The sequence below is a fragment of the Erithacus rubecula genome (assembly GCF_903797595.1).
Source record: "Erithacus rubecula genome assembly, chromosome: 22".
NCBI lineage: Eukaryota > Metazoa > Chordata > Aves > Passeriformes > Muscicapidae > Erithacus > Erithacus rubecula.
Genome location: NC_136674.1, coordinates 6861088 through 6871891, shown reverse-complemented (window position 1 = coordinate 6871891; position 10804 = coordinate 6861088). Strand labels below are relative to the sequence as shown.

The 10804-nt window shown below is 50.3% G+C and overlaps 1 protein-coding gene across 1 annotated transcript; it reads left to right on the top strand.

Annotated features, from left to right (window-relative positions):
- The first annotated feature begins 451 nt into the window (after positions 1-451).
- On the top strand, positions 452-10711 carry DHX33 (DEAH-box helicase 33). Its single transcript, XM_079324891.1, has 12 exons — positions 452-896; positions 2040-2200; positions 3222-3449; positions 4045-4215; positions 4760-4945; positions 5630-5741; positions 6050-6209; positions 6566-6654; positions 6958-7085; positions 7607-7810; positions 8555-8641; positions 10352-10711. Exons 1-12 carry the CDS (start codon positions 608-610, stop codon positions 10658-10660), a joined length of 2124 nt encoding a protein of 707 aa, XP_079181017.1. The 5' UTR covers positions 452-607; the 3' UTR covers positions 10661-10711.
- The last annotated feature ends 93 nt before the right edge of the window (positions 10712-10804 follow it).

Below are 10804 nucleotides of genomic sequence, written 5' to 3'. Positions count from 1 at the left end.
TATCATAGTAGGTAAAAGGAATTCAAGCTGTGTCTTCATTCTATATCTTAAAGGATGGGCTTTCCCATGATGTGAGACTAAATGAGATAATCACATATTTTGTTTTTAAAAACTGGCTACAGGTTGTAATTTTTAAAATTTATAGTCCAGGAGAGAAATGTGTGGGGATCTCAGAGGATATGCAGTGAGTTAGATTCTGAGAAAATGTGTGAGGTAATTTGTATCTGCATTTTTTATCTGTTAAAGGTTATGAAAACTTAATGGAAGCTTTGGGAAGTTTTACAGGTTTTTTAGGGCAGTTTTGATTGTTTCTAGAAGAGACTTTTAGTGGTCCTAGAGAGCAGGAATGAAAGAGTGTTGGTCACTGGTGATTCAGCATAGGTTGTGGGGCAGGAATTAGATCAAAACCTTAATTTTTGTGGGGATTTTTTAGCTCGGTGTTTGAGAACCCCTCTGTAGCTTGTTACTGGGACAAGTCCTGAATGGGTATGTGTTCCGACCTCTTCCCTCCTTGGCTGCATTTTGCTGCGGTTTGGGGTCCGTGATTTCTCCGAGGGGCGCCGGGAGCGCTGCAAATGGCGGCGGCGGCGGGACTACAACTCCCAGAATGCCCCGCGCAGCGTCGCGCGGTGACGTCATCGCCGCGCCAGGGAGCCGGTGGAGCGCGGGAGCCCCGGTACAGCCCCGCGGGACCGGACAGGACCGGGACCGGGCCGAGCCGCGAGGGGCGATGGCTCAGGACAGCGAGGGGCCGCCGGCCAAGCGGTTCAAGGCGGCGTCTCCCGGCACGCAGCCCCAGAGCGCCGCGCACGTGCAGCGCCGCTCGCTGCCCATCTGCGGGGCCCGCGGGCCGCTGCTGGCCCGGCTGCGCCGCCTCGACACCGCCGTCCTCATCGGTGAGTGCCGCGCCCGGCCGTGCCCGCGGGGTGGGCTGGGCTGCGCTGGGAAACGCTCCGGGGACTTCGTTTTTATAGAGAAGCCAAAAGTGTTTCCGTCTCCTTTCGCTGTCCGCCTGCAGTTCAGTCAAAGCCAGATGGCAAAACTCTCCTCTTCTGAAGACTCTCCTCACTTACATTTTCAGGGTTTTTCACTGATTTTATTACGCTTTCTGAGAGTGCAAACTAAGAAGCTTTTTGTCAGACTTTCAGGAGCTGAAGATACAGAACTTCCCACCTGATAGTCTAAATACTCAGCATTTATTGTAATTAAATGCAGAATGCTTTGTCCGTGACTCCTGTTAGTGTCACACCACAGACACTTCACCTCCAGAGAGGCTGGAGTTTCTAAAGCACAGTGGCATCTCTGACCTGCCACCTTTGTGGTGGGAACTTCTCTCCCTGTCTTAACTTCTCCATCCTTTTAGCCCCTCACATCGGGCTAAAAGCTAACATAAAAAACCGAGTTTGACAATGCTATAAAATTGTTTGGGAGAAATTCTATTCCCTTGATAATTGTTATAAGTACATATTATATTATTGGCTTTTTACAGATATTAAAATGAATGCTGTATGTATAATATTGGAAAGTTTTGCTGAATGAATATAGCTTCTTTTAGTGCTGCTATTAACAAAAATTAGAAGCAATAGTGTGATAAATGTATTTTTTCTTGGATGTAACGTAGTGATGTAAAAAGCTTTTGTTCATGTAACTAACTTAGAAAATGGTAAAAAAAATAAATATATATATAATTAGGAAATTCTTCACATTCTTGGATTATCAGACACCAGAACCTCAGAGAAGGAATTTATTGATCTTTCATTATCAGGGAATATGGACAGAATGGAGCCACAAGGAGAAATATTAAAAAAAGTTGATTTACCGGGTGGGGAGGATGATTTTGAATAATCCATGAAGATCTATGAATATGCAACATGTTGATGCATTTAACAAAGTGTTTTCTGAGTTATTGTGTGCTCTTGGCTGAATGCCAAGCACCCAGCTGTATAACCTTTTGCTTTATTGTCTGTCTCTTATTGTCTTTTATTAACCCTTTTTAATTTACCAGGAGAGTGACCCTCATTTTTCCCCCTCTTCCTTAGGAGAAACAGGCTCAGGCAAGACCACACAGCTGCCTCAGTACCTGTACGAGGCAGGGATTGGCCACCCTGGTGTCATCGCTGTGACCCAGCCCCGCAGGGTGGCAGCTGTCACCCTGGCTGCCAGGGTGGCTGAGGAGAGGAGGACAGAGCTGGGGAAGCTGGTAGGGTGATCTACAGATTGGCTTGGGTTTAGTGCTGCACTGGGGATGGGGCTGTCAGGCTTATAGGTAGGGTAATAACCAGCCACAGTCTTGATTTCATGATGAGTTTTGGGTGCTGCAATGTAACAAGGATGTGAAAGCTGTAAGAGAATGCTCAAAGGAGCAAGAGATGAATGGTCAGGAGGGCTGAGATCACTTATTTTGTTCAGCTGGAGAAGTGGAGAATTTGGTCAAACCTCACCAAGGTCTGCAGCTTGCTCCTGAGGGCAGCTCCAATTTCTGCTCTCTGTGACCAGGGACAGGACCTGAGGGAATGGCTGGAGATGTCAGGGGAGGTTTTGGTTGGATATCAGGAAAGGTTCTTCCCCCAGAGGGTGCTGGCACTGCCCAGGCTCCCCAGGGAACAGGCACAGCCCCGAGGCTGCCAGAGCTCCAGGAGAGCTTGGACACTGCTCCAGGGATGCGCAGGGTGGGACTGTTGGGATGTCTGTGCAGGGCTGGACTGGATGATCCTTATGGGTTCCTTCCAGCTCAGGATATTCTGTCATTCTAGAATTAAATTAATGGAGAAAAATGGTTCTTTACCTGCCCCATGACAGGGTGGGCGGAGTCTATCTTTGTGGTATTGTACTTCTTGATTATTATCTGGGGTTGTTTCATGAATAAAACAAAAAATATCGTGCTCTCTTCCATTGCTCTCTGTACCAGAAGTCACTGTCAAGGAGAGCAGAGTGCTGAATTTGTGCAGGTCTGGGGAAAAAGCGAAGGAAGGAAGGAAACTAACCAACTAACTAACTTAGTAACTTACTTGGGAGGTATTTGATGAACTTCTAGTTAGGAAGAAGCCAGCTAGAGACATTGGGAGTATGATTTTGGAGGCTTGGAAGATGAACTGCTCACAGAGAGCAGATGAACTGCTCTGCTTTCCAGAGCTTCCATGCCCTTCTGGGTGGCTCTGTCCAGGGGCTTTGCAGTCCTTCCCTGTGGCACCTTGGCAGTTTCTGTGGCTGTGGCCCCCCAGGTTGGCTACACGGTGCGCTTCGATGACTGCTCGTGCGCCGAGACGCGGATCCGCTTCCTGACGGACGGCATGCTGCTCAGGGAGGCCATCGGGGACCCTCTGCTGCACAAGTACAGCCTGGTCATCCTGGACGAGGCCCACGAGAGGACCATCCACACTGATGTGCTCTTTGGAGTGGTCAAAGCTGCACAGAAGAAGAGAAAGGAGCGGGGCCTGCGGCCACTGAAAGTGTGTTCATCTGGGGTGGCAGTGAAGGGCAGGGTGGGGCTGGGCTCTGAGGGCTCTCAGCAACTCCTGGGGCCTTCCAGATTGTTTGCAATTTCAACCTTGACCCTTTTTCTGTTCCTAAAAAAATCATTCTAAATCTTAGTAGTGAAGGGTTTGAATAGTCTGACTTATGATGTGTCTGGTCACCCCCATGATATCTTTTTTCCACAAAGCCCTTGGGTGTGAGCTCTAGATTAGACAGTGCTGGGGAGGTTTTGGCACTGCTGCTGAGATCTCTCCAGGTGCAGTAACTCTGTCTCATGGATAGCTGTGGGGCACTGCACATGGGATGGGTGGACATGTCAGGAATTTGTGTGAAAGCATGAGGGGCCTGGCAGGGGCCTTGCATGGTCTCATTCCACACACCAGCTCATTTTATCACACCAGCATCTTCCTGTGTTAAAAAGCTGATGGCTTTAACAAGGGGAAATCACTCTCTTCCATCCCAAAGCTTGTGAGCTGTTCTGAGCATGGTTCTCAGGATCCAGAAGCTGGCTTTTGGCTGGTGCAGCTGGGTGGGAGCTGCAGTGCTGACCCCTGCTGTGCTCCCCCCAAGGTGATCATCATGTCAGCCACCATGGATGTTGACCAGTTCTCCCAGTATTTCAATGGAGCTCCTGTCCTCTATCTGGAAGGTCGGCAGCATCCCATTGACATTTTCTACACCAAGGAGAGGCAGAGTGACTACCTGCAGGCAGCACTGGTGTCCATCTTCCAAATCCACCAGGTATGAAAGTCTCTCTGGGTTTGTGTCCCTCTGGGGCCAGGGGTTGGTGTTTTGTGCTGGGATGTTTGACTGCCAAACACTGGATTGTTGTGATTGTTGTGTCATGTCAATGAACTGTGTTTAGTGCTTTGAATTTGCTGCTGCTGTTGGGATTTGGGACCTGTATGTCCAGGCTGGAGCTGAAGAGAGCCTGCTAAGCAAAGCTCTATAATGTCAACTCATGCCTAAAACCTGAATGTTCCCCTCACCTGAGTTCTCTGTACCTGGGTGCATGCTGGCTCTCTCTGCCTGACCTGGGCAGTTATTTCAGGACAGAGCAATTCCACTATCCTTTGAACACTCAATCCCTCAAAATGTGATTTACTCTTTGCCTCTGGTGAATCCATTGGGAATTCTGGCTGTTGCTTACCTTGCACCTCATGTGTGTCTTTTCTTTCTTCTCAGCCTTCTTCAGTGATTTGCTGCCAGAGCCACATCTCATTACCATCTCAGTTCTCCATTTCTATCCAAACCCTTCTAACCTCCTTTTTTCCTCTGGCTCCAGGAAGCCCCTGCATGCCAGGACATCCTGGTGTTCCTGACTGGTCAGGAAGAAATTGAAGCAATGACCAAAACCTGTCGAGACGTTGCCCAGCATCTCCCTGAGGGCTGCCCACGCATGACAGTGCTGCCCCTTTATGCTTCTCTGCCCCACTGCCAGCAGCTCCGTGCCTTTAAACCTAGCCCTGAGGTGAGGGAATAATGGGATGGGTGAGCAACACCTGCTACTTGTGTGCTTCCATGAGTCTGGGAGAAACGTGCACTTTCAGGGGCTAAAGCAATCTGTACTGATAGTAAGCAAGAGTTTCCGTTGGCTTTAGGCTGAGTGGTTCCAGTGTGATATAACACACTGCAACTGTCATGATTTTAACAGATGTAGCCACTAAGATCATACAAAGAAGGAAGGATTAGAGGAAGTGAAAAGCTCACAGGAATTTAAATTTCTCCCATTTCTTAGGAATTTTTTGTCCATATCACAAAAAAGCTACAGCAGCTAATGGGGAAAATACTGAGAAATCTGAAAACCTGAGAATGTTTGTCAGGGCCATAAAAAAGGAATTTATGCTGCTTCAGGCTCTTTTGTACCTACTCAGCAGATAAATAAGAACACAAATGTTGTGCCAGAAGTGAAACCAGGATTGTTGAAAGATGTATTGGGAGCAGCTCTTCTGGTGCTGTATTTGTTTGCAAATGCAGGCAGTGTTTTAGAAGCTGATTAGAAACTGGAGATTACCTTAATTTCTGAGAGCTGGCACAGCAAGTGCAGTGTTCACAGGGGCAGAGCTTGGCCCAGACTGGCCAAAAGCAGCAGAATTTCTGTGTTGCAGCTGCTCTAAGGTGGCCTTGACCTGGTTTGGTTTTTCCTTCCTCCCAGGGCAGTCGCAAAGTGATCCTCTCCACCAACATTGCAGAAACCTCCATCACCATTGCAGGGATAAAATTCGTTGTGGACACAGGCATGGTCAAAGCCAAGAAGTACAGCCCTGGTGAGGAATTCTGAGAGGGATTTGGGTTTGTAGAAGTTGCTGGAGGCCATGAATCCCACTGGGAGAGGTTTTCAAGCACCCTCTGTGCTGTTTAAATTAATGTCCAGGTTTGGGGTGGGGGGTTTGGTGTGAATCTTTCCTTCATGGACACAGCATGGGGTAGCTCACTGTGCTTCACAGTGCTGAGCCAAGTGAGCTCTGAGCCATATGTGAATGGCAAACCCTGGGAATTCTTACTGCTAATCCTAATGTTTTCCAAAGCTGTGCCTTAGCCAGGCACTGAGTGAGGTGATGCTTTTCATTCCCAGAGACTGGCCTGGAGGTGCTGGCAGTGCAGCAGGTGTCCAAGGCCCAGGCCTGGCAGCGCACAGGGCGGGCAGGGAGGCAGGAGAGCGGGATCTGCTACCGGCTCTACACGGAGGAGGACTTTGACAAGTTTGATGAAATGACAACACCTGAGATCCAGAGGTGAGCACAGAGCATCACACTCCTTGCCACACCTCTTCTCCACCTGGAGCTGTGGGAAGGACTGACAGCAAAGCTGCATCCAGGGGCTGATGGGGTGACTTGAGAAAAATGGAGGTGTGGGGGCTAAACAGAAAAACTGGGAAACATTTGCTCAGTTGGGCACTGCATCTCCAAACACAGGCAATAGTTCTGACTGTCCTCCAGATCTTGGACTTGCCTCTTCCTGACTTAGGAAATAAATCTTCACCAGCAGCGTCAGACTAATCTCTGTCAAGCTGCAGCACAGGTCTGACACTCCATCTCGGCTTCTATGAAAATTAAAAGAACAATCTCAGTTGTTTTTTCTGCCTGTGCAGGTGTAACCTGGCCAGTGTGGTGCTTCAACTCCTGGCCCTGAAAATTCCCAATGTGCTCACCTTTGACTTCATGTCCAAACCATCTCCTGGTAAGTGGCTACAAAGGCAGCACTGGGGAAAAAGAGCAGGGAGCAGTTTTGGGCCATAAGGTGTCATAACAACACAGCATGAAGGTGTGCCCTGACTGCCAAGGGAAGCTGGAGTAAATGGAGAAAGGTGCTTGTTCTCCTGGACAGAGGAGGATAAACTAAATTTCACCACCCTAGTTTCTCTGGATGGAAAGTACTTATCCCTCTGGCCAGGGGAGGGAGGCAGTGATGGAACCAGCTGCTCCTTCACACCCCTCAGTGGGAGGCAGGAGGCCTCACAGCCCAATGGCCTTGTTTTGGCAGATGCTATTCAAGCAGCAATTGATCAGCTGGACCTGCTGGGAGCTGTGACCCAAAAGGAGGGTCAGCTTGTCCTGACCCCCCTGGGAAAGAAAATGGCAGTCTTTCCACTGGATCCAAAGCTCTCCAAGGTAAAACTGCAGAAAAATGAACTTTTTAAATCTCATGTACTCATCTCTGTAAAAACTCCTTAAGCAAGGTGTGAAATTTGGGGTGTTTGCAGCTGTACTGGTATATTTGCTGTACATTGATGTACAATTGCTGGATTCCTTGTCATTTACTGTTAAATCCAGGAAAATTTTTTAAATAAGAATTTTGTTACTGTGGCATCTCTGAAGGTGAGCAAAGCAAATTTGCTTGCAATTTTCAGGATTGTTTAGCAGGTCCATGAAATGTCTGTTGCTGTAGTTGTTTCTGTCACTGTGTTTGTACTGGTTCTGCACTGGTCAGTCTCAGGAAGGAGCCTGGCTGTTGCTGTTAAAGGTGCTTGGTGAGCCCATCAGGAGATTTACAGCTGTTTCTAGGCCCAGATGTTTATGAGATTGTCCTAAGCAATGTTTGGTTGAGTTCCTGGGCTGCCAGGGAGCAGAAAGATCTGTCCAGCTGAAGTGGATTTGTTTGACCAAAGATGAGTTTTGCTGTGTGTGTGCAGGCCATCCTCCTGTCCCCCAAGTTCCAGTGTGCAGAGGAGATCCTGACCATCGTGTCCCTGCTGTCAGTGGACAGTGTCCTCCACAACCCCCCTGCCCAGAGGGATGAGGTGCAGGCTGTCAGGAGGAAATTCATCTCCAGTGAGGGGGATCACATCACCCTGCTCAACATCTACAGGGCCTACAAGAATGTCAACGGGCACAAGGTGGGTTGGGCTGGGGCTGCCAGTGCTGTCTGAGCTCAGGGGGTGAGGAGATTTTAGCAGAGAGCAGAGTGGCACCTGCATCTTCCAGGCATGGTGCCACAAGCATCCTCCAAAGCAGAGAGAAAACATGGTTCATGCTTTATAACTGGGAGTTCTGGGAAGTTCAGTGACAAAAGTTCCTGCAGAAATCTCTGGTTAAGTTTTGTGGGACCATTTCTGTAATCACAGCCAGGGCTCTTGCTTCCCTGGTTCCAGCTGGAAACAGGAGGAAGTGGGAGAGTGTTGAACTTGATGATAAATATCTGGACATGCTCTGTGACAGGATTCATTGGAAAAACACTGAACATATTTAAAAGCAGATTGGATTTATCCTACCCCATCAATCCCTCATATTGATTTGTGGATCTGTGGACTCATGCACCCCATTCCTTGCAGCATCAGGTCATTCTTACCTGGTTTGTTTTCATCACCTATGGGGTAGCAAGGGCTGTTCTGCAGCTCTTGGTGGCCCTACAGAGCAGCTCTGAGTGGGAAAAGAACTACCACATGCTGTTTCTGAGCACTGTGGGAGGGAGTCTAGACATAGGGGAGTAAAGGGGGGTAGCAATATGACCAGGAAAGAGGTCAGCACCTTTTCTCTGAGGCAGATTGTAGGGGAGATTCTGCTTTTCATGGTGTCCAAAGGCTGTCATGCTCCTGGGGTGAAGAAATATCCCATTCTAACTCCTGGTGTCTCTGCTGCAGGGATGGTGCAGAGAGAACTTTATCAATGGCAGGAACATGAAGCTGATGGCAGAAGTCAGAGCTCAGCTCAGGGACATTTGTGTAAAGGTAACTTGCTTCCATATTCTATTTCTCTGTTTTGCCTGTTGGGTGTCTCCAAACTGATGCTACTGTGCACCAAGTCCCAGGAGTGAGAAAATGTGGGGTTGTTTTCAGTCTCCTGTAAATAGCAGGCTAGAACTCCTGACTGTGCAGTTGCATCCCAGAATCTTAAAGCTGCAGGGCTTAGTGAGTCAAGGAGAAGTGGGAACATCTGAGAAGACTTCTCAGGGAAAAGTTGTCCTAAGGGATTTTTCCTGCTCTAATGTAGGTGGGGTTGTGGGATTGTGCTGGGTGTGCCACGGAGTGCTGTCAGCCTTGGCAGCCTCGCTGAGTCAGGCATTCAGTGTGGCAGCAGCTTGCCCTCAGCACTGTCCTGCTGGGCACTGACCCCCTGGCACTCTGTGGTGACAGGGGAGCCACCCTCTGGGCTGTCACTTGTGAATGCTGGTTGGCCTTAAACTCACTTCCAGAAGGAGAGTGGCAAACCATTGGCTCTTAGTCTGGGTTAGCCTAGCATCAGCCCAGGGTTCTGACACAGCAAACCCCCAGGATTTCTGAGCAGAGCCCAGTGAGACAGGCCCAGTGAGACACTGCTGTCTGCAGTGAAGCAGCCAGGTGCAGGTGTGTTTCTCACTGCTGTCTGCAGTGAAACAGGTGCTGTTTCTCACTGCTGTCTCCAGTGAGGTGGGGCAGGGTGCAGGTGTGTCTCTCACTGCTGCCTGTAGTGAGGTGGGGCAGGGTGCAGGTGTGTCTCTCACTGCTGTGTGCAGTGAATCAGGTGCAGGTGTGTCTCTCACTGCTGCCTGCAGTGAATCAGCCAGGTGCAGGTGTGTCTCTCACTGCTGCCTGCAGTGAATCAGCCAGGTGCAGGTGTGTCTCTCACTGTTGCCTGTAGTGAATCAGCCAGGTGCAGGTGTGTCTCTCACTGCTGCCTGCAGTGAATCAGCCAGGTGCAGGTGTGTCTCTCACTGCTGCCTGTAGTGAATCAGCCAGGTGCAGGTGTGTCTCTCACTGCTGCCTGCAGTGAATCAGCCAGGTGCAGGTGTGTCTCTCACTGCTGCCTGCAGTGAAGCAGGTGCAGGTGTGTCTCTCACTGCTGCCTGCAGTGAAGCAGGGCAGGTGCAGGTGTGTCTCTCACTGCTGCCTGTAGTGAATCAGCCAGGTGCAGGTGTGTCTCTCACTGCTGCCTGCAGTGAATCAGGTGCAGGTGTGTCTCTCACTGCTGCCTGCAGTGAATCAGCCAGGTGCAGGTGTGTCTCTCACTGCTGCCTGCAGTGAAGCAGGTGCAGGTGTGTCTCTCACTGCTGCCTGCAGTGAAGCAGGTGCAGGTGTGTCTCTCACTGCTGCCTGCAGTGAAGCAGGTGCAGGTGTGTCTCTCACTGCTGCCTGCAGTGAAGCAGGTGCAGGTGTGTCTCTCACTGCTGCCTGCAGTGAATCAGGGCAGGGTGCAGGTGTGTCTCTCACTGCTGCCTGCAGTGAAGCAGGTGCAGGTGTGTCTCTCACTGCTGTCTACAGTGAATCAGGTGCAGGTGTGTCTCTCACTGCTGCCTGCAGTGAATCAGCCAGGTGCAGGTGTGTCTCTCACTGCTCTCTGCAGTGAATCAGGCAGGTGCAGATGTGTCTCTCACTGCTGCCTGCAGTGAAGCAGGTGCAGGTGTGTCTCTCACTGCTGCCTGCAGTGAATCAGGTGCAGGTGTGTCTCTCCCCTCTCTCCAGCTGGCGCTGCCGCTGCAGTCGTGCCGCGGGGACACGGCGCGCGTGCGGCGCTGCCTGGCGCACAGCCTGTTCATGCAGGCGGCCGAGCTGCGGCCCGACGGCTCCTACGGCACCGTGGGCTCGCAGCAGAGCGTGGCCATCCACCCCTCCTCCGTGCTGTTCCACTGCAAGCCCGCCTGCCTGGTGTACCACGGGCTGCTGCGCACCAACAGGTGCTACATGCGCCACCTGTGCCTGGTGGACGCCGAGTGGCTGCACGAGGCCGCGCCCGAATTCTTCCGCAGGAAACTCCGGACGGCCAAGAGCTGACCCCTGGGTGGGGACCAGCTGGACCAGCTCTGCCTTGGAGGACTCATTTTTTTAATGAATTTATGTATAACCATGTTTTTTATCATTTAAGCGTGCTTAAGGAACGCGATGGGTATTTATTTTGGTTGGATTATGTGGGTTTTA

What these genes read in the sequence shown, in the direction of transcription:
- DHX33 (XM_079324891.1), top strand. Translation starts at nt 608, where the DNA reads ATGCCCCGCGCAGCGTCGCGCGGTGACGTCATCGCCGCGCCAGGGAGC. An exon ending in CGACACCGCCGTCCTCATCG is followed by an intron (nt 897 to 2,039) that starts GTGAGTGCCGCG and finishes CCTCTTCCTTAG; the next exon opens with GAGAAACAGGCTCAGGCAAG. An exon ending in GGACAGAGCTGGGGAAGCTG is followed by an intron (nt 2,201 to 3,221) that starts GTAGGGTGATCT and finishes GTGGCCCCCCAG; the next exon opens with GTTGGCTACACGGTGCGCTT.